Source organism: Gigantopelta aegis, chromosome 4 (assembly GCF_016097555.1).
Source record: "Gigantopelta aegis isolate Gae_Host chromosome 4, Gae_host_genome, whole genome shotgun sequence".
Lineage (NCBI taxonomy): Eukaryota > Metazoa > Mollusca > Gastropoda > Neomphalida > Peltospiridae > Gigantopelta > Gigantopelta aegis.
In genome coordinates this window covers 15,001,915-15,021,656 of record NC_054702.1, presented here as the reverse complement: position 1 = coordinate 15,021,656, position 19,742 = coordinate 15,001,915, and the positions used below count along the sequence as shown (strand labels likewise).

The 19,742-nt window shown below is 38.7% G+C and overlaps 1 protein-coding gene across 1 annotated transcript; it reads right to left on the bottom strand.

Annotated features, from left to right (window-relative positions):
- Positions 1-1,341: 1,341 nt before the first annotated feature.
- LOC121372700 (39S ribosomal protein L40, mitochondrial-like) lies at positions 1,342-12,447 on the bottom strand. Its single transcript, XM_041499169.1, has 5 exons — positions 12,336-12,447; positions 10,422-10,514; positions 7,652-7,822; positions 4,861-5,059; positions 1,342-2,321 (listed from the first exon to the last, which is right to left on the bottom strand). The coding sequence occupies exons 1-5, from the start codon at positions 12,386-12,388 to the stop codon at positions 2,208-2,210; spliced, it is 630 nt and encodes a 209-aa protein (XP_041355103.1). The 5' UTR covers positions 12,389-12,447; the 3' UTR covers positions 1,342-2,207.
- Positions 12,448-19,742: the final 7,295 nt, after the last annotated feature.

Sequence of the window (19,742 nt, the reverse complement as noted above, 5' to 3'; positions counted from 1 at the left end):
AAATAAAATACAGATAAAGTAGAATATAACAGAAAGAAATGGCCAAAATTTTAGAGAAACCCGATGTAAAATTCACAATCAGTTCTGTGCAAGCAGAATTTAGTATATGTTTATTCTAGTGTTCCCGACTGTTTAGCCATGATGTTTAATATACATATATGCAAGTTGATGAATACAAAGCATCATAAATTAATTGTTGACAATACAGGTTAGTGCTAGTTTAGACTGAAAATATTATACATGTACATATATGTATATATTATATTTTTACCTTAGAGAAGTCATGAGTGTCACCTTTATAATAATCATTGGGACTTTTTGACCAAACATCTGTTTTTATTGTTATACATGTATACATATATTTTTAAAATGTTTTAGATGCTGTGTTCCACTGCCAACATTCCATGGTCTTACTGCCTTTTATTTTTAATCTATATACTTAATGGAGTTGTGATTTTATATTGTTTTTGCACATAATATAGATATAAAACATTTTAGATCTTCATGTACTACATGGATTTTTAAAAAATAAACTGATTAATTCAATTTAATTTATCTTTTATTCATAATTTATATCCTTTACTGTGAGGCTGTCGGGACAAATTGGGCAGTTGGATTCACAGGTCCTGTTCATTCCGGAGGGTTGGGGACTTCTCCAGATGCCCAAATATACCAAAAGGTCTAAAGCTGTATTTAAGTGGAAGGAACACTTTGACATCTTTTCACCTTTGCTGTTATCGTAATAAACGTTAATCGACTTTAGAATGGACATGGCTAAGGTGGATTAAAAATTGTTTGACAAATGCATCAAGCTTTTTTCTTTCAAAATGTAGTTACAATTTGTTTAGGTCTGAATAACGTATTTTAAGTAACACTTTTCTTTGTCGATACTGGTGTCATCTGGTAGTCTGATATTTAATGTCTGGGGTTTGTTATAATTTATAATCTGAAAAATTAATGTACAGACCAATATGCCATGCTAAAAAATTTAACATAATCTGCCAGTTGTCATCCCTTCCTTCCATGTGTTAGTTTTTTGTCTTACACAGTACTGTGAACCATACGGCTCATGGAAATGCTGCTTTTGGTATCCATAGAATTGGTCTGTGCCCACTCCATGCCAAAATATTCACACAAATGGAAAAGGTCTCTAAAGCTGCCCTCCTTTTTGATTGCCAAGGTCACTAGGTCAGTTTTTTTTGTTTTTAGTACATTTGTCATGGCTTTAAAGTGTTTTAATATTAATCTTTAAAAAAGGATCTCACGCTACACATTTCAGCATAAAAAGTTTGTCATATGCATGATCATATTGAACCATAGATCACTAAAAAGATCAAGCCACACAATTCTAAAACCTTTATTGACAATCCAAAGGCCATACAATAAAACCAGATATTTATCTTTTGTGTTTATGGTATAGGTCTACTGTACAGTACACCTTTCAGTCATTAAATGTCTGTCACATGCCCTCCTAATGAACCTGGACCCTTATTATATACATTTAAACATTAGAGCAGCAAATGGCACTCAAAAATCACAAAATGTGATTTGTGATCATCCGTTTTATAATCGGTTTTTATTTTGCATATTATTTTTTTTAAGTATTTCAGATATGTTCAGATTTTTTATCCATGTTTATCTCAAGTTTTCAACATTGTTAAATTAAAAAGTTATATTACGAGTCTCATAAGGAGACTAATTTTGTGACTAATATCTCAAACCACTTTTTAATTTCGAATATGAAGGGCTCAAAACGGCCTGTGGCAAGTTCGCCATATGCGACCAATGTCCTGTTTGGGCAACTTAAATATTAAAAAGTAATGGCGTCATTATTTGGGCAATCTTCTTTAGAGCTATAACATATGAGACACTATTAATATTTGTATTGCATATATTTATTCCACATTAAAATCTTGCTCGTGGTTCATGGTTTGCTTACCTTAATTTGCCAACATCCATTATTATTTGGGGGGCTACCATATTTGGCAAGTTTCGAGCCCTGAACATGTGCTTCCAAATTAAAATTTGAGCCTTGTAGGTAGGGTTGTCAGGTAAATTCAGATGTGAGTGAAGGGTGGATGGATTTGAACAAAATATTTGTTTCACTATGTGCCAGACATCCTAGTTATGTAGTTGGTTAGTAAGTTACACTATTTTGAAGAAAATACAATATACAATCATGTTTAACACTGGGAAGAAAACAGTTCTTATTTAAATGTTTTAGTTGTGTTGATGTAATCTCCATCAGGAGGTTCATAATCCCCGATGGGTGGGGTGTGCACGGGTCCATGTAAAACCACCGGAATCAGCCCTTCATCCATCTACAAAGAAAGGAAAGGAATGTTTGATTAGTACCGGTAACGCCCAGCATATTTTAAATTACAGTGGTTACCATTATTAGGTATGGGATACAATCAATGCAAATCTACAGTGAGAAACGGACCTCATCATTTAAGAGGAGCCATCACTCCCCGAGACTAGTTCAAGGAGAGTAATGTTTAGCTCCCTTTAGCATGTGAATTTATCCACCAATCGGGGCGGGACGTAGCCCAGCGGTAAAGCATCCGCTTGATGTGCAATCGGTCTGGGATCGATCCCCATCGGTGGGTCCATTGGGCTATTTTTCGCTCCAGCCAGTGCACCACAAGTGGCTGTGGTATGTGTTATCCTGTCTGTGGGATGGTGCATATAAAAGATCCCTTGCTGCTAATCGAAAAGAGTAGCCTATGAAGTGGCGACAGCAGGTTTCCTCTCAGTATTTGTGTGGTCCGTAACCATATTTGTGATGGCAATTGGCAGTGCCGCAGCAAAAAACCTTTTGAACAATTGATCTTCAACAGCATTTTTATCATTATCAGGTATTTATTATTCTTTGTACAAAATTGCTGTCGCCAGGTGATCTGAATTTTTATAGCTGGTTATATGGTATCAGTATGGATGTATTGTAAATGGTTGCCCACAATCACTTCCGTAAGTTTTTTTTATGGCAAGGTTTGGAGAAAAGAATCTTACTGCTCCCACATAGAATACTCGGGATAACGCGCAGCAAGAGGTACTAATATGCACTCAGAATAACACCCATTATGATGGTCTGTAACATACAAACCGTGGATACTAAAGAGGGATATATCATTTGACCCACTGCAACTCAAGATAGCACTCTACAATGATCTGCACCATGTCCACATTTGCAATATTTGCAAAACACAAAATGTTTTCCAGCAGACTAAATATAAAATAATCAGACCTGCAGACCTGATGCAGGGCTTCTAGATTATAGTAGATCCACTCCCATGGCTAGTGTTATTCACTGTTGGGCTAGTAAATAACTACTATTGCCATGCCCGATGGCTAGTGAAAAACATTTTGTAAATATGAATATCTTGACCTCACCTCAAACCCACAATGTTAGTGTTTTTAAGCTCTTATCTAACTCTAGGTGACATATCTGATTATTACTGTTATTTAGTACAATTGTATTAACTAAAAGTAAAGTAGGGCTAGTGAATTTTTAATCGTGGCTAGTAAATTTTTAAAATCACTGATCCCATGGCTAGTGGATTTTATAAAAATTGTAGAAGCTCCGGACATGGATGAAACCAGTAATGGAATCAACTAATAAAAAATGAGCTTCAATTTATAACATTCCCAGTCTGGAGCTCCACGCGGTAAGACGTGTTTGTTTCGCTTGTGCACACTGCACGTGCATGACTTGGGGGTCCTTCATTTCGTTGCTTTTGTCAGCGAAATGAAGTTTTCTACTGGGATGTATGCAGCCATTGGAACAGATTGAACGCTGGAACGCTTCTCGTTTCGACAGCCTGCACCACCAGGTTGGATTCTTTTTTTAGCGAGATTCCTTGCCTCCACGTCTTTTCTCCGTCTGTCGACTTGTTTTTTTTCGTGACTTGTATGACGGCCATTCTGCAGAACGCCACGGTTGTTCGCGTTTAGTCCCTACATGTCCGAGCCTGTCCTAACAGCATTGGAAGATTGACCGCCCCACTCTAAGAAGAAATAGAAGTGGGGTTGGCCCCTACTACTCTTTTTCTAGACTTTACCTTGCTTTATAGTGATACCATCTCGTATTCCTCCGGAGTCGGGCCCGTCCACACCACTATACCAACCCATGACGACTGGACTATACCCTAATCAGATACTCTCTCTCGTTCAGATGGATCCGGCTTCTCCAGATCTGTGTTTCAGCACAGCACTATACCTTCAACGTCTATCGACTGTCAATCTAGGGGTTTTCTTGACGGGATGCAACCCATCTCATTCCTTTAAGCTGTGCACCCAAACGGCCTTAATGAGGCCACTCACGTGGACATATCGATCGGACTTTAAACTTTTAGATCTGCGTTCAAAATGTTATGTCGAAATTACTTCTTTTTTTAAATATTATTAAATAGTCCGATCCTCTCTTCTTTCTCTTATTTAATTTTGGACTGTCCTTCTAAAATGCTTCAAATTATATAAATATTCGGCCGAGCAGTCAATTCTTTTTATTTTTGGCTTGTAACCTTTTTATTTTTTTATTTATTCTATTAACTTTTTTACTAATTGCTATTTTCAAAATTCTGCCCATTTTCACCCCCCCCCCCCCCCCCCCCCCCCCCAGTCAGGCCACAGATCTTATCGGAGGTCGGACTCGGGATGGGCGTGTTTGAAACCCTAGTGGTATATGGGCACGTTAAACTAGTTATCATCATCATCAATTTGTAATTCTGGGTTTTTTGCACCTTCATCTATCTAATATGTTTCAACAAGTATTATTTTTTATAAACTTAAAAACTAATAAAGAGACCGACCATATGACCAGTAAAACTGTATATATTGGTCATCATTAACCATACTGACCTGAATGGCTTGTTGATACAGGTCCTCCGATTCGTTCCTCAGCTCTGTCAGCGCCCGCTGTTGGTCCTCAGTAGCCAGCTTTATGATGGTCAGCTCGTGGATGTGCTGTTTGAGCTTGTAATTACACCACGACTTATGTAGTGCAATGCGAGCTTCACCCTCCTCAAACAACAGAGCACTGGTCTCGCGCTTTCGTAACCTACAGAAATAAGGAATTAAAAAATCATTAATTTTTTTTTTTTTAAATGACACCATTAGAGGACACTAATGGATGTCAAATGAGATAATTTCGACCCGTCTTCAGAGAAAACAGTTGACATTTTTCCATTGGTGGCAAAGGATCTTTTATAAGCACTTTCCCATAGACAGGATAACACACACCATCAGGTTTTCTGTCAGAAAATAATTTGTGGATAAGTATTAAAACTAAAAGCAAAATGGATCATAAGTGGTTTATGGGTATGAAATCTTTTAAAACTGGACATTGCATTTCAAGTTCTTTGACAAATTTTAAACAGCAGATATTTCACTATAATCATTCTAAAAATTACAAAAATTTATCCTTGGGGTATGTAATTTTACCATTTGTACCCTCTGGTAGAAACTGTGACCATGACCTTTGATATACCAGTCATTCGGCACTGGTTGGGGAAAGGACAGAACCCAACCCAGGTCTGTTCAGAGGGTCAATCCAAGACCCTAACACCTCAGGTGAGTGCTCTATCTACTGAGCTACATTCCACACGTAAACTATTACAACTATTACATGTCTAAAACTATTAAATGAAAAATACTACAGACTAACTTTACTTTAGGTACTTGGGAACTTCCAACTAAATCAGGTTATCTGAAGTGTGATTGGGACCTGAAGTTGGGCCTGAAATACTGAAGCTATGTGACCGAGGCATTTTTGCCAATACAGTAATTACTAACTTGAAACAACCGGCCTTGGTGGCGTCGTGGTTAAGCCATCAGACATAAGGCTGGTAAGTACTGGGTTTGCAGCCCGGTACCAGTTCCCACCCAGAGCAAGTTTTAATGACTCAGTGGGTAGGTGTATGACCAATGCACCCTCTTCTCTCTCACTAACCACTAACAATTAACAACTAACCTTCTGTCCTGAACAGACAGCCCTGATAGCTGAGGTGTGTCCAGGACAACGTGAACCTTAATTGGCTATAGGCACAAAAATAAGTTGAAATGAAATGAAAACCCCAAAACTCGTAATACGATTCTAATTTATTATCCAGTATTAATAATTATTGCTTTTATCTGGAACTTGTTTTAATACCTGAATGTGCAAATGTCTAATATATGTATCAGGGATAAAGCGGTTATTCATCAAATCGCAAAATGCGAATTAAAACTAAATTTATCAAATATATTTCATTTATATAAATTCTCCAAAAAGCCTGTTTGAAACCATGTATCATTTGTAGATCTGTTAATTTTGTCTGCACATCTTTGGGTGACTAACTGAAATTGACATTTTGTTCAAGCTATTCTGATCAAATTCTCCAAATTGCCAATAGGTTTTGTTGTCCAACTTAAATTCTGTTTATACGATAACCATCACCAGCTTGACAGTCTGGGCAATTCAAATTGTAAAAGAACAGACCATAAAGCTGGCCTACACCATGGCACTACCTAACAATCACTCAAACAAAAAAGAAAGTAAGCAGTTGATGGGGAATCGGTGGCAGGTTTTTGTGGAGGGTTTTTTTGGTGTTTCCAAAAAGAAAAGGAAAGCAAGCCAACCTACAGGCAGGATTCACCCTGGAAATAATTTTGTTTTAGCCAGTATTCAGTGTATTTGTTGGATTTTTTTTAAGGGGCTAATTTAAACCACATTTTATTAGTAAAATACTAAATGATGTAGTCACTTTATTATAATACTGTAATTATCAATTGGCTAATCTGGCAATGAGCAGGTTAAACAATGTAAAAGTTTAAAGTTTGTTTTGTTTTCACAATACCACTAGAGCACATTGGTTTATTAATCATCGGCTATTGGATGTCAAACATTTGGTAATTTTTACATATACCGGTTTGATGTTAACTGTTATACAGTGCATGATTGACTGAGTTTTTGCTCTCGGTCTGATGTTAACTGTTACAAAGTGCGTGACTCACCGAGTTTCTGCTCAGTCTGATGTTAACTGTTACAAAGTGCGTGACTCACCGAGTTTCTGCTCAGTCTGATGTTAACTGTTATAAAGTGTGTGACTTACTGAGTTTCTGCTCTCAGTCTGATGTTAAGTGTTACAAAGTGCATGACTCACTGAGTTTCACTCTCAGTCTCATGTTAACAGTTACAAAGTGCGTGACTCACTGAGTTTCTGCTCTCAGTCTCATGTTAACTGTTATAAAGTGTGTGACTTACTGAGTTTCTGCTCTCAGTCTGATGTTAAGTGTTACAAAGTGCATGACTCACTGAGTGTCTGCTCTCAGTCTGATGTTAACAGTTACAAAGTGCGTGACTCACTGAGTTTCTGCTCTCAGTCTCATGTTAACTGTTATAAAGTGTGTGACTCACTGAGTTTCTGCTCTCAGTCTCATGTTAACAGTTACAAAGTGCGTGACTCGCTGAGTTTCTGCTCTCAGTCTCATGTTAACTGTTATAAAGTGTGTGACTTACTGAGTTTCTGCTCTCAGTCTCATGTTAACTGTTATAAAGTGTGTGACTCACTGAGTTTCTGCTCTCAGTCTCATGTTAACAGTTACAAAGTGTGTGACTCGCTGAGTTTCTGCTCTCAGTCTCATGTTAACTGTTACAAAGTGTGTGACTCACTGAGTTTCTGCTCTCAGTCTGGGATCTCCCTCGATCTCCATCACAGGCTTCAGTTGTCGTCCCTGTTTCTCCAGTCTCTTGATTTGTTTCTCTATTCTTTTTCTCTTCTTCTGTTCCCGATGTAAGGCCAAAGTTGGGTCCAAGCGCCTCTTTTTCTTCATTGGTTCAGCTCTGTGAAATTGAAAATTTAATTAATGCTAACAAAATTTATATTATGATCCAGGGCTCACCCTGGATAAAAAATACCTGTAGCCAAAATATTAGCCAAATGGAATTTTTATTAGCCATATTGAAAATGCTTTAGCCAAAATTGTTTTACTGTATAGAGTATTTATATATGAATATGAAAATGCATCTTTTTCAGCTAATTGTGTACAAACTGGAATAAATCTGAATAACAAAACCGTATTACCTGATCAAAATCAAAGACAGCAATGGGGGTAGGGGCAGTTAATATATTACTTTGATTTTTCAGCGGTGGGAGGATGGGGTGATGCATTATCTTCAGAGTTGGAAGCCAGTACCCCGTACATCTGCCCCCACTTCTAAGGCCTATGACATTAAATTAACAAACATACAGAAATATGGGGGGTGGGTTAATGTTTATGGAGGGTGTTTTTTCTTCTTTTTTTCCCCCAAATAAAAAAACGAGTGGGTTTTTTTTTTTTTAAATATAGAGCTCATTATTTCTTGAAATAGCTATCTTTATGTTTAAATTGCTTCTTTTTTCTTTTCTTTTTTTTAAGTGACCCATCAATTCCCCACCCCCAACAATTTCATAATTTGCGCCATGTTGTTGTTGTTGATGTCAGCGTCGTGTTAAATGCTTGTGATTTCTGTTTGTAAAATACCTAGGCTAAGAATGCCGACTTCACAGTATATTCCATTTATTAAAAAAAAAAATAATAATAATAAATTTTAAAAATAATTTACGGTCTTTTTAAAATCCAGCTAACTTATTAAATTTCACCTCACAGTCTTACAAATCTATATCTAACAAATATGATTATTGTAAACTAATTTTATTCAGTGTACGTTTAACTGCAATTTGTATAAATACTGCATGTTCAGTTCCCGCAATCACGATCTGCATGCGTGCTCTCGACCATGGGTACAAAATTAACAAAGACAAAGAAATAACCAAAACTGCAGTTAGGTATTCATTGATGCGAACAACTATTGTTTTTCTACAAATTAACATCAAGATTTACTCCTGTGTAATCGTATTGTTTAATGTCCGCAACAATGTCTCTTGACACGTGGGTGTCAGCCGACTGAAGCCTGACGTATTTGTGCCGAGAGCTGTCCTCAGTTCAGCCAACGAACGTTCTTCCTAACGTTCGCGAACTATTTGACTGGTGTCCGTCGTGTCCATTTGGTTTAACGTGAAGCGCACAAACCAGTCTAGCGAACGTTTTCTTTTCGCTCGGTTTGGCTGAAATCAGCCCTTTGGATAGCCTACATGTCTTTCGGCCCTGAACTGACATGTGTATTCAAATTGACACGCATTGTCGGTCTGTTTTTATTACTTTGTTTCAAAGACTTTACAAAGTTAAAATAACAAGTTACAGACTTTGATTTTATACATGTTGAATGCATGCCGTTAAAATTAATAACCGTGATTATTAAAATAAGCAAACTTCATTAGGCCCACGCTGTATTCTGGATGACATCGTTTCTCGTTACTGGTCGCGAGATCGCTATTACGCTAATTGAATATTTGGTATTATTATGTTTGAGTGTCGGATAGATTATGTAACAGTTTGTTCACATTAAAAGACAGAAAATGACTTAGCCAAAATTTTAGCCACTTGCAAATTTTATTAGCCATTTTTTGTCAAAATTAGCCAATGGCTAATTTGGCTACCGACAGCGCGAGCCCTGATAATCATGAATAAATTGTTACCAATATAACTTCATTAGAATCATACTGTATGATTATACTGGATAACTTAATACTGTAGCCATGCCAAAAATACCAAAACCACTAGATTGATTAATTAATCATCGGCTATTGGATATCAAACATTCGGTAATTCTGACATGTATACAGTCTTAAGAGACAAAACCTGCAAAAATTTTCCATTAGCAGAAAGGGATATTTTATATGCACTTTCCCACAGACAGAAAAGCAATATCATGGCCTTTAACCAGTTGTGGTGCACTGGCTGGAACAAGAAAAAACTCAATCCATTGAATCGATTCACTGAGGTGGTTCAATCCTCAGACGTGCACTCAACCAAAAGAAAAAAAAGAAAGATGTTTTGAATTACTTATAATTATAATTATGTAGCAAATGGGTTCTAAATGAACCACTACATAATTATGCCTGGCACTCACCAAATTCACCAATTAGATTGCAAATTTTAAAAGCTGGTGAATTTTATTTTAATTTGGTGAAATACTTTAATGTACTAAATGATATTTTTTAATTGAAATTAACTGGGTTTCTGCAGTTTTTGAAGTTTAATGGATAATTTGGCCAAATCTTTCCACTTACCCAGATCTACAAAATGTATGGTAATCCTGCAAGGATTACAACTAATATTGTGAGAAGAATGATGGAAAAAGATGGTGAAATTTTTTCACGCCTGCTCAATTTGCTTGTTCACATCTCAATTTTTTTGGCCCAAATGCGAACATTTGCACTGGCACTGGTGGGGGGAGGAGGCATCTTTGTATGCTTATGGGGGGCAATGCCCTGAATGTATACATGCACATGTATGAAGCAAGCATGCCAATTTACATGACTTATAAAGCAAATACTGACCCGAGTGGAGCTGTAGCACGAAACAGAAGTGCGCTTCTCTGTGTGTGCAGACATCGGCATTGTACTGGTTTCACAGATGACGCTAAAGACAACCTGGAAAATAGCATCTGTTGGATTAGTTTACCGACTGATTATTAATTTGTCCTGCTTATTTTCAGTACTGGTAGCAGTCCGGTCATAATGACAGGGATAGAAACTAACTCTCACCTCCACCATCCTGCAACGTAAACATGAATTTAACATGCACAGATATGTCAATTTAGAACACTATCACAGTGTTATATAATTCTGCCAGAAAGAAATCTTTTGCGTATGGCGCTATAGAAATGAATGCAACCACAGTCAACAGGGAGTATGGGGCCCTCCCCCAGAAAGAAAATGGGTTACATTTAGTGTTAGGGTTAACAAAATCATATAGTAATGATGAGAGTAATTAATTTTGTCAAAAGGTTACCTTAGAAAAAAAAAATTTGGGTATTTACCCTCTGGCAGAAACCTAGCCCGAGTACTCTGACTGTAAGAGAGCTAGACGGACATTTGGACATAAACACGCTCTCATTACAGTCAGAGACCAGCATATGTCTTTTTTTGGCAATTCCTGACTACCAAACGGTAGGCAACGAGTCCCGCTCTAATACCACAACAATCCTATGTTTGACGTCAAATACCTTTACATCAATCATTTTCGAGTTAAGTGATACAAAAAAATCCACATATTAATCACTAATACACTTACTACAGAAAGAAACCCGACAGCACCCACATTTAGCTACGCTTCGTGACACTCAGTCGCAACAATTGCAAAGCTCGGCGATCTATTTCGAGACGTAGACCACGTGATCGCGCACTGGGCGATTCCGCCTTGTGCAGCAGTTACAGGGGCCGTCTCATATCAAGCGAAGTTACAACATGGAAGAGTTGGCTAATGCCGTTTTGGATGAATTTGGATTTCATTACGTCATTAAACCAAAACAATTACACATTATTGATTCCATTTTGAATTTGAAGGATACATTTGGGGTGTTATCGACAGGATACGGCAAAAGTATGTGCTACGTACTGCCTCCTCTTATGAGACGACCCCTGTAACTGCTGCACAAGGCGGAATCGCCCAGTCTCGAAATAGATCGCCGAGCTTTGTAATTGTTGCGACGGAGTGTCACGAAGCGTAGCTGAATGTGGGTGCTGTCGGGTTTCTTTCTGTAGTATGTGTATTAGTGATTAATATGTGGATTTTTTTGTATCACTTAACTCGAAAATGATTGATGTAAAGGTATTTGACATCAAACATAGGATTGTTGTGGTATTAGAGCGGGATTCGTTGCCTACCGTTTGGTAGTCAGGAATTGCCAAAAAAAGACATAGGCTGGTCTCTGACTGTAATGAGAGCGTGTTTATGTCCAAATGTCCGTCTAGCTCTCTTACAGTCAGAGTACTTGGGCTAGCAGAAACCCTGTATCATATATGACAACTTGTGATGTGTGAGAAAGACATCCAAATTTTAGCTTGATTTAGTTTTCTTGACCTAATAATTGTTACTCGCCTGTAAACAGTCGCCAGTGAATAAAAGTTACTCGCAAATGCGAGTGTTTCACCTATTGAGCCCCGACTAAACAAGAGTACAGGAAACAGTCAACGCAAGACATACTAGTTCTTGATTCTATTTTAGTGCTCACTGATAGTGTATTCAATGGATTCCATTGTGTTATGTACAACGATAAAAGTACCCGATCTATCATAATGGAACGGTAAGTTACGGTTTTCGGTCCACTGAGTCTTGACTTCTGCGTGAAGCAGGCGAAGCTCCTCACGTTATTATAAACTAGTTGCTGCCGACATTTTGAAAGTATTGTGTCCCTTAAACAGAATTCTCAAAAGTTTCATAAATATCACAAACAATATTACGCGTTTTACCTTAGAAATTGATTACAAACAACTTGCAACTTTGACAACATGGGCGCTGCCATTGTTACTGCTTCGTTCGAACATTACCCCCACTAAGCTAGAGCACCTATCCATATCGAAACTTGAAAAGTAGTGTACGTTCGTATTACATGTATTAAAGTATTTTCAAATCTTCCAGAGTGCAATATTTTACCAGGGAAAAATAAAAACTGTAAAACCTCTGTTATTTTGGTAACAGAAGGAACTTGTAACAGACTGAACAATACTGCACGAAATCATTTGATTTCTCTCTCCTGTCAAAGTATTTTCTTTTTCTTTTTGCTTAACGACACTACTAGTGCACATTGATTTGTTAATCATTGGCTATTGGATGTCAAATATTTGGTAATTTTGACATATAGGCTAGTCAAATCCGCTACATTTTTCCATCAGTGAATGTTTTGGGTAATATTCTAAAGACCCATGGTACAAACTATAATCATCCCATTATAAGACATACTGGTACCTGGGCAAAAGTAAATAAAGAACATATAACTTGATTATAAATCTAGTTAAAGATAAGTTACAAATAGAAAATACATATTTTATAAAAATAATGAAATTGATGACAAATGTACATCTTGGCAAATATGCTAGAAGTAACAATACCAATGTGAGACAAATACTGTTTTTTAATAACTTAGATGTTTATAACCTCACTAAACTACGTGTCTCCCTCCAGCTTTTTATATATATATTTTTAATTTAATGTTCTTATTTATGCTCCAATTTAATTTGCTATGGATTCATTCAAAACGATGCATTCAACACATTTGTATTTATGGTTATATGGCGTCAAACATATGGTTAAGGACCACACGGATTTTGATAGGAAACCCGCTGTAACCACTACATGGGCTACTCTTTCCGATTAGCAGCAAGGGATCTTTTATTTGCACTTCCCACAGGCAGGATAGCACAAATCATGGCCTTTGTTGAACCAGTTATGGACCACTGGTCGGTGCAAGTGGTTTACACCTACCCATTGAGCCTTGCGGAGAACTCACTCAGGGTTTGGAGTCGTATCTGGATTAAAAATCCCATGCCTCGACTGGGATCCGAACCCAGTACCTACCAGCCTGTAGACCTATGACCTAACCACGACGCCACCGAAGCCGATTAAAAGACTAGATCGAATATGACATAATACTTTTTAGAAATTCGTTAGCGCTGGTAGTCATATTGAATTTATTTCAAAGCTCACTGATTAAAACATTTCAAATGTAACATATAATTATAACAATTTATATATACGTAAAATATAGCAATTTATATAAAAAATATATATATATATATATATATATATTCCGTTACTTATCAACCGTTTTATTGGACAAACCATTATGTCTAAATTATTTATGTGCATTTTAGAAGAAAATGACATGTTAAATGAAGAATGCAGAGCAAAGCCTGTAGAATCTGAACGGGTATACAAAAGGAAAATGTTACACATAAAATACAGTAAAGTTTGTTTGTTTAACGAAACTTCGGAGGCACATTGATACTTAATCATCGGCTGTTGGATGTCATATATATGATCACTACAGTTTAATTTCCAGTGTTCAACATTATCAAAGAATTATAATGTCGGTCAGTATAACAACTCGGATAATGACGAACACATGCGCTTATCAAACTTTATTTTAAAACTACAGTTTGACTTTGTTCAGTCTCGTCATAAACTATTTCAACGACGTTAAATTACGGGGGCGTGGGAGTGATTTTAATATTTACTACAGAGCATACATACATACCTATTGAGGACAAACATTGAAAAATTGTTGGGGGGGGGGGGGGGGGGGGCATGTCCAAAAATCCTCCGCCAAGTGATGCCCACTCCAACACACATTACACACCTGAATTCACCGGTCTTGTTTTCTAGGTTTTCAGTTGCAACCGGCGAATGCGGTAGGCCTACCATCGCTAAAGAATCGCTGACGCCGTCAGTGACCCGTTTTGACACTTGCAGAGACAGTAGCAAAGAATTTGCGCATATCCATGACAACTGCTTAACAAGTGTCACAAAATCAAATAAACTTCTAACATTAGCTGCGGGCATTCAGCGTGAAAATAGATTCGTAATCTGAATGGCGGGGAGGGGGGGGGGGGGGGGGGCACACTATGTATGTATGTATGTATTGATGTATGAATATCTATATATTGTATGTATGTCGAGGTTGATTGTTACATACACAATCATATTAACACACTGGCGCAGGGATAATTATATCCTTTCTGGCCTCACAAATTGTCCCATGCCGTTGCTGGGACTCGAACCTATGGCACCGAATCGTCCGCAAATTACAGACTAATCACCATGCGTTCTGAGCTATCCAGACATCCATACAAAGGATGTTGTTTAACACAACCACATGCATGGGGCCTACAATCTACGCGCTCGATCTCGCTTACGTGCATGACACAGTGGGCAGACCAAGCACTGACTAGTATGTATTGATGTATGAATATCTATATATTGTATGTATGTCGAGGTTGACAGTTACATACATAGATATTAACGCACTTGCGCAAGGGATAATTAAACCTTTTGTGGCCTCACAAATTGTCCCATGCCGTTGCTAGGATTCGAACCTGTGGCACCGGATCGTCAGTAAATTGCAGACTAACCACGATGCGTTCTGAGCTATCGAGGCATTCATATGTATGTATGTATGTATGTATGTATGTAACTGGGCAACGTGCGGGTAATTTCTAGTCACAATAATAATATGAACTCGACGTTTTGTTTATTGTTGGGGTTTTTTGGTCAACACAGAACACATAAAACAAAGCGTCTAGACGGTATAGTCTGTAGTCCATGCTATTGGTAACATTGGTTGGTAACTTGGTATGAGTATAGGCTGTATAGTACTACTATACAGCTTATACTCGTGGTTTAGTTTTAACATAACGCAATAATGTCTTGGCTCTAATAAAATAAACCTGTTTTCGGGAGTTGGTCCCCCACTCCAAAGTGTGGGGGACATATCCCCCCCCCCCCCCCCCCCCCGTCTTCCACCAAGTGACGACCATGCGTGTAATAGTCTCTATTTAGTACACATATGTGGCAGCCATCTTGAAATAATCGAAATATTAGCTGCCAGCATATTTTGGGGGTCTGCAGCCTCGAGTTATGTAAGATCAGTTGAGTTAACGTTGCCACTTTGTGCAGGAAATGCTTTGAGTGTTCTTATAATGTATATTTTTATATACTAGTAACTATGGACCGGTCTATATATAATCAAACCAAAATGTGTTTGTGACCCCCACCCCACCCCCAACACACACATACTTCATATATAGTTCATATATATGGAAATGTAATAAATCTCCGTAAATCAAATTTTATATTTATATGCTACTGGTATAATGAGTTTGACAAAACCATTGTATAAACTGTGTAATATCACCATGGCCGTAGCTAGCGGGGGAGGAAGGCAAGCATCATAGAAACTTAAAGAAAATTCTCTTCTTGACTGTTTAAGGAGTTTTAGACTATTAACTACTCAGTTGCCCCCCCCCCCCCCCCCCCGCCCCCCGAAACAAAAAATCCTAGCTACGGCCCTAATAACACTGGATTGGGACATAGTTGAACACGTGCGCGTCCAATAGTTCACACCGTTTAATTAGGTTGATCCATATGGGCAACATAAAACATTATGTAGTTACATTTAGGCTTGTCAAAACATTCTTGTAACAGGTGTATTTCATTATCTACTGTATTCGGGTGCGGATCCAGGGGAAGGTTGCTATGTGCACACCATTCACACGAATATCGAAGTGCCGCCAAAATAAACGGTGTTGTTGCACCCCTCCCAATGTGGCTAAAATATAAATCTAAATCCTGGCTTCAACTGAACTAACAAGCCGACCAAGCCTATATTACATTTCCCCCGTAGAATAGGCGTGCGGCCTCCTATTGTTTGAAGAGGGGGGGGGGGGGGGGGGCAGGCTGGCTTTTGCCCGATTTAAACAAAAATGGCCGAATCTGCATAACAACATGTCATATTAGTATTACTGTCAAACAGCTAAATAAAGTTGCGAACGAATCACTATGCATTTTTTTCCCATGGATTACGACTAATTTTGAGAGTAGAATGATGGAAATACATAGTAAAAAGGTCTCAGGTTAGCACATTTCCCCCTAATATTTGTATTACTTTTGCCGGAATTTGAGGTTTTACTCCAGCACTAGAGGGGCAGTTATCCCACCCCCAGCCCCCTGTCTCGTACGTTTATGCCCCATAGGACCGTCCTCTCAAACGGTTTTTGGTGCAGCCCTAGCGCGGTGCCGGTGTGGAACGATGTACCCCTCCCTGAATACAATAGTTGCCTCTTTAAACGATGTACTTCCTCCCTGAATACAATAGTTGCCTCTTTAAACGATGTACCTCCTCCCTGAATACAATAGTTGCCTCTTTAAACGATATACCTCCTCCCTGAATACAATAGTTGCCTCTTTAAACGTTGTACCCCCTCCCTGAATACAACAGTTGCCTCTTTAAACGATGTACCCCCTCCCTGAATACAACAGTTGCCTCTTTAAACGATGTACCTCCTCCCTCAATACAATAGTTGCCTCTTTAAACGATGTGCCTCCTCCCTGAATACAATAGTTGCCTCTTTAAACAATGTACCCCTCCCTGAATACAACAGTTGCCTCTTTAAACGATGTACCTCCTCCCTGAATACAACAGTTGCCTCTTTAAACGATGTACCCCCTCCCTGAATACAACAGTTGCCTCTTTAAACGATGTACCTCCTCCCTGAATACAATAGTTGCCTCTTTAAACGATGTACCCCCTCCCTGAATACAATAGTTGCCTCTTTAAACGATGTACCCCCTCCCTGAATACAATAGTTGCCTCTTTAAACGATGTACCTCCTCCCTGAATACAATAATTGCCTCTTTAAACGTTGTACCCCCTCCCTGAATACAATAGTTGCCTCTTTAAACGATGTACCCCCTCCCTGAATACAATAATACAATAGTTGCCTCTTTAAACGATGTACCCCCTCCCTGAATACAATAGTTGCCTCTTTAAACGATGTACCCCTTCCCTGAATACAATAGTTGCCTCTTTAAACGATGTACCCCCTCCCTGAATACAATAGTTGCCTCTTTAAATGATGTACCTCCTCCCTGAATACAATAGTTGCCTCTTTAAACGTTGTACCCCCTCCCTGAATACAATAGTTGCCTCTTTAAACGATGTACCTCCTCCCTGAATACAATAGTTGCCTCTTTAAACGATGTACCACCTCCCTGAATACAATAGTTGCCTCTTTAAACGATGTACCTCCTCCCTGAATACAATAGTTGCCTCTTTAAACGATGTACCCCCTCCCTGAATACAATAGTTGCCTCTTTAAACGATGTACCCCCTCCCTGAATACAATAGTTGCCTCTTTAAACGATGTACCCCCTCCCTGAATACAATAATACAATAGTTGCCTCTTTAAACGATGTACCCCCTCCCTGAATACAATAGTTGCCTCTTTAAACGATGTACCCCCTCCCTGAATACAATAGTTGCCTCTTTAAACGATGTACCCCCTCCCTGAATACAATAGTTGGCTCTTTAAACGACGTACACCCTCCCTGAATACAATAGTTGCCTCTTTAAACGACGTACACCCTCCCTGAATACAATAATACAATAGTTGCCTCTTTAAACGATGTACCCCCTCCCTGAATACAATAGTTGCCTCTTTAAACGATGTACCCCCTCCCTGAATACAATAGTTGCCTCTTTAAACGATGTACCCTCTCCCTGAATACAATAGTTGCCTCTTTAAACGATGTACCTCCTCCCTGAATACAATAGTTGCCTCTTTAAACGTTGTACCCCCTCCCTGAATACAACAGTTGCCTCTTTAAACGATGTACCCCCTCCCTGAATACAACAGTTGCCTCTTTAAACGATGTACCTCCTCCCTGAATACAATAGTTGCCTCTTTAAACGATGTGCCTCCTCCCTGAATACAATAGTTGCCTCTTTAAACGATGTACCCCTCCCTGAATACAACAGTTGCCTCTTTAAACGATGTACCTCCTCCCTGAATACAACAGTTGCCTCTTTAAACGATGTACCCCCTCCCATAGACAGGATAGCACATACCACGGCCTTTGGTGTACCAGTCGTGGTGCACTGTCTGGGGCGAGAAGTATCACACATGAAGTTTGTTTTGTTTAACAACAGTACTAGAGCACATTGATTAATTAACCATCGGCTATTGGATGTCGAACATTTGGTAATTCTGACTCGTAGTCAACAGAGGACACCCGCTATATATTTTCCTAATGCAGCAAGGGATCTTTTATATACACTTTCCCACAGACAGGAAAACACATAACACGGTCTTTGACCAGTTGTGGGGCACTGGTTGGAATGAGAAAAAATCCAACCAGTTGAACAGATTCACTGAGGTGGTTCGATCCTGCGACGCAAGCACCTCAGGTGAGTGCTCAACCGACTGAGCTAAATCTCGCCCTCCGTATCACACAATACCTGGCAAGTAGGGCAATGCTAAACACATTATTATGTAACAGCAAGCACGTAGACAACAGCAACTAACTTTCTACATTCAAACAATCACAGACGCGTGTTCAGGAAATTATGTATGGTGGGGGTCTAGATTATGGAGGGGAGGTCCAGGACCGCGAGTGCCATAGGCGCGAAGTCACGCGCGTGGTGTGTGGATGGGTGGGTGGGGTGGTGGTGGTGGTGGTGGGGGGGGGGGGGTGTCTTTCAAGTATTGACCTTCATCAACAAGGCGGGAGAAAGTGAACATTGGGATGGACCGACTAAATGAGATCGAAGGTCTCGAATTTCTAAACAGTTTAGGGGATATGCCCCATCCACCACTCAACCCCCACTCCGGAAAATGTTTACAACCACATATCCTCAAATGCAATTTATTGCATTGTTACAAGCACAATACATTATGAAAATGCTGGTAAAAACTTTTTAAATCCATTTTTCACAACTAAATTAATGAGACAAATACTTTCTTATAATAATTATTACAGTATATTAATAACAAAAAGTCAATAATTTTCAAAATAGTATTTTCAAGTGACTATGTCGGACTTTGTATTTAAAAGTTTAACTGAACTGGTTTGACTCCCATAACCAATAAAAATAATATATTTTGTTGGGTACCTAACTTTGAATTTGGCCCAGGTCAGTATTGATGTCCTCCCTGCTATTATATTAAACTTCATATTAACCAATATATTTTTTGATTTGGTAAAATTATTGAAATGGTGCAGTCGTGAACAAGCTCCATGCTGCTAAGTCAATCCTGGGATTGGCAGTCCTCCTACAGGCGGTGCAGGAAGTATCAAGTGGTCTTGTGTTGTGTTCACATTGG

Excerpts from the sequence above, each read along its gene's own strand:
- LOC121372700 (XM_041499169.1), bottom strand. The coding sequence starts at position 12,388 with ATGGCAGCGCCCATGTTGTCAAAGTTGCAAGTTGTTTGTAATCAATTT. Across the intron at positions 7,823-10,421 it reads CGTGCTACAGCTCCACTCGG|AGCTGAACCAATGAAGAAAA; the intron begins GTCAGTATTTGC and ends TCAATTTCACAG. Across the intron at positions 5,060-7,651 it reads AGACTGAGAGCAGAAACTCA|GTTACGAAAGCGCGAGACCA; the intron begins GTGAGTCACACA and ends TTATTTCTGTAG.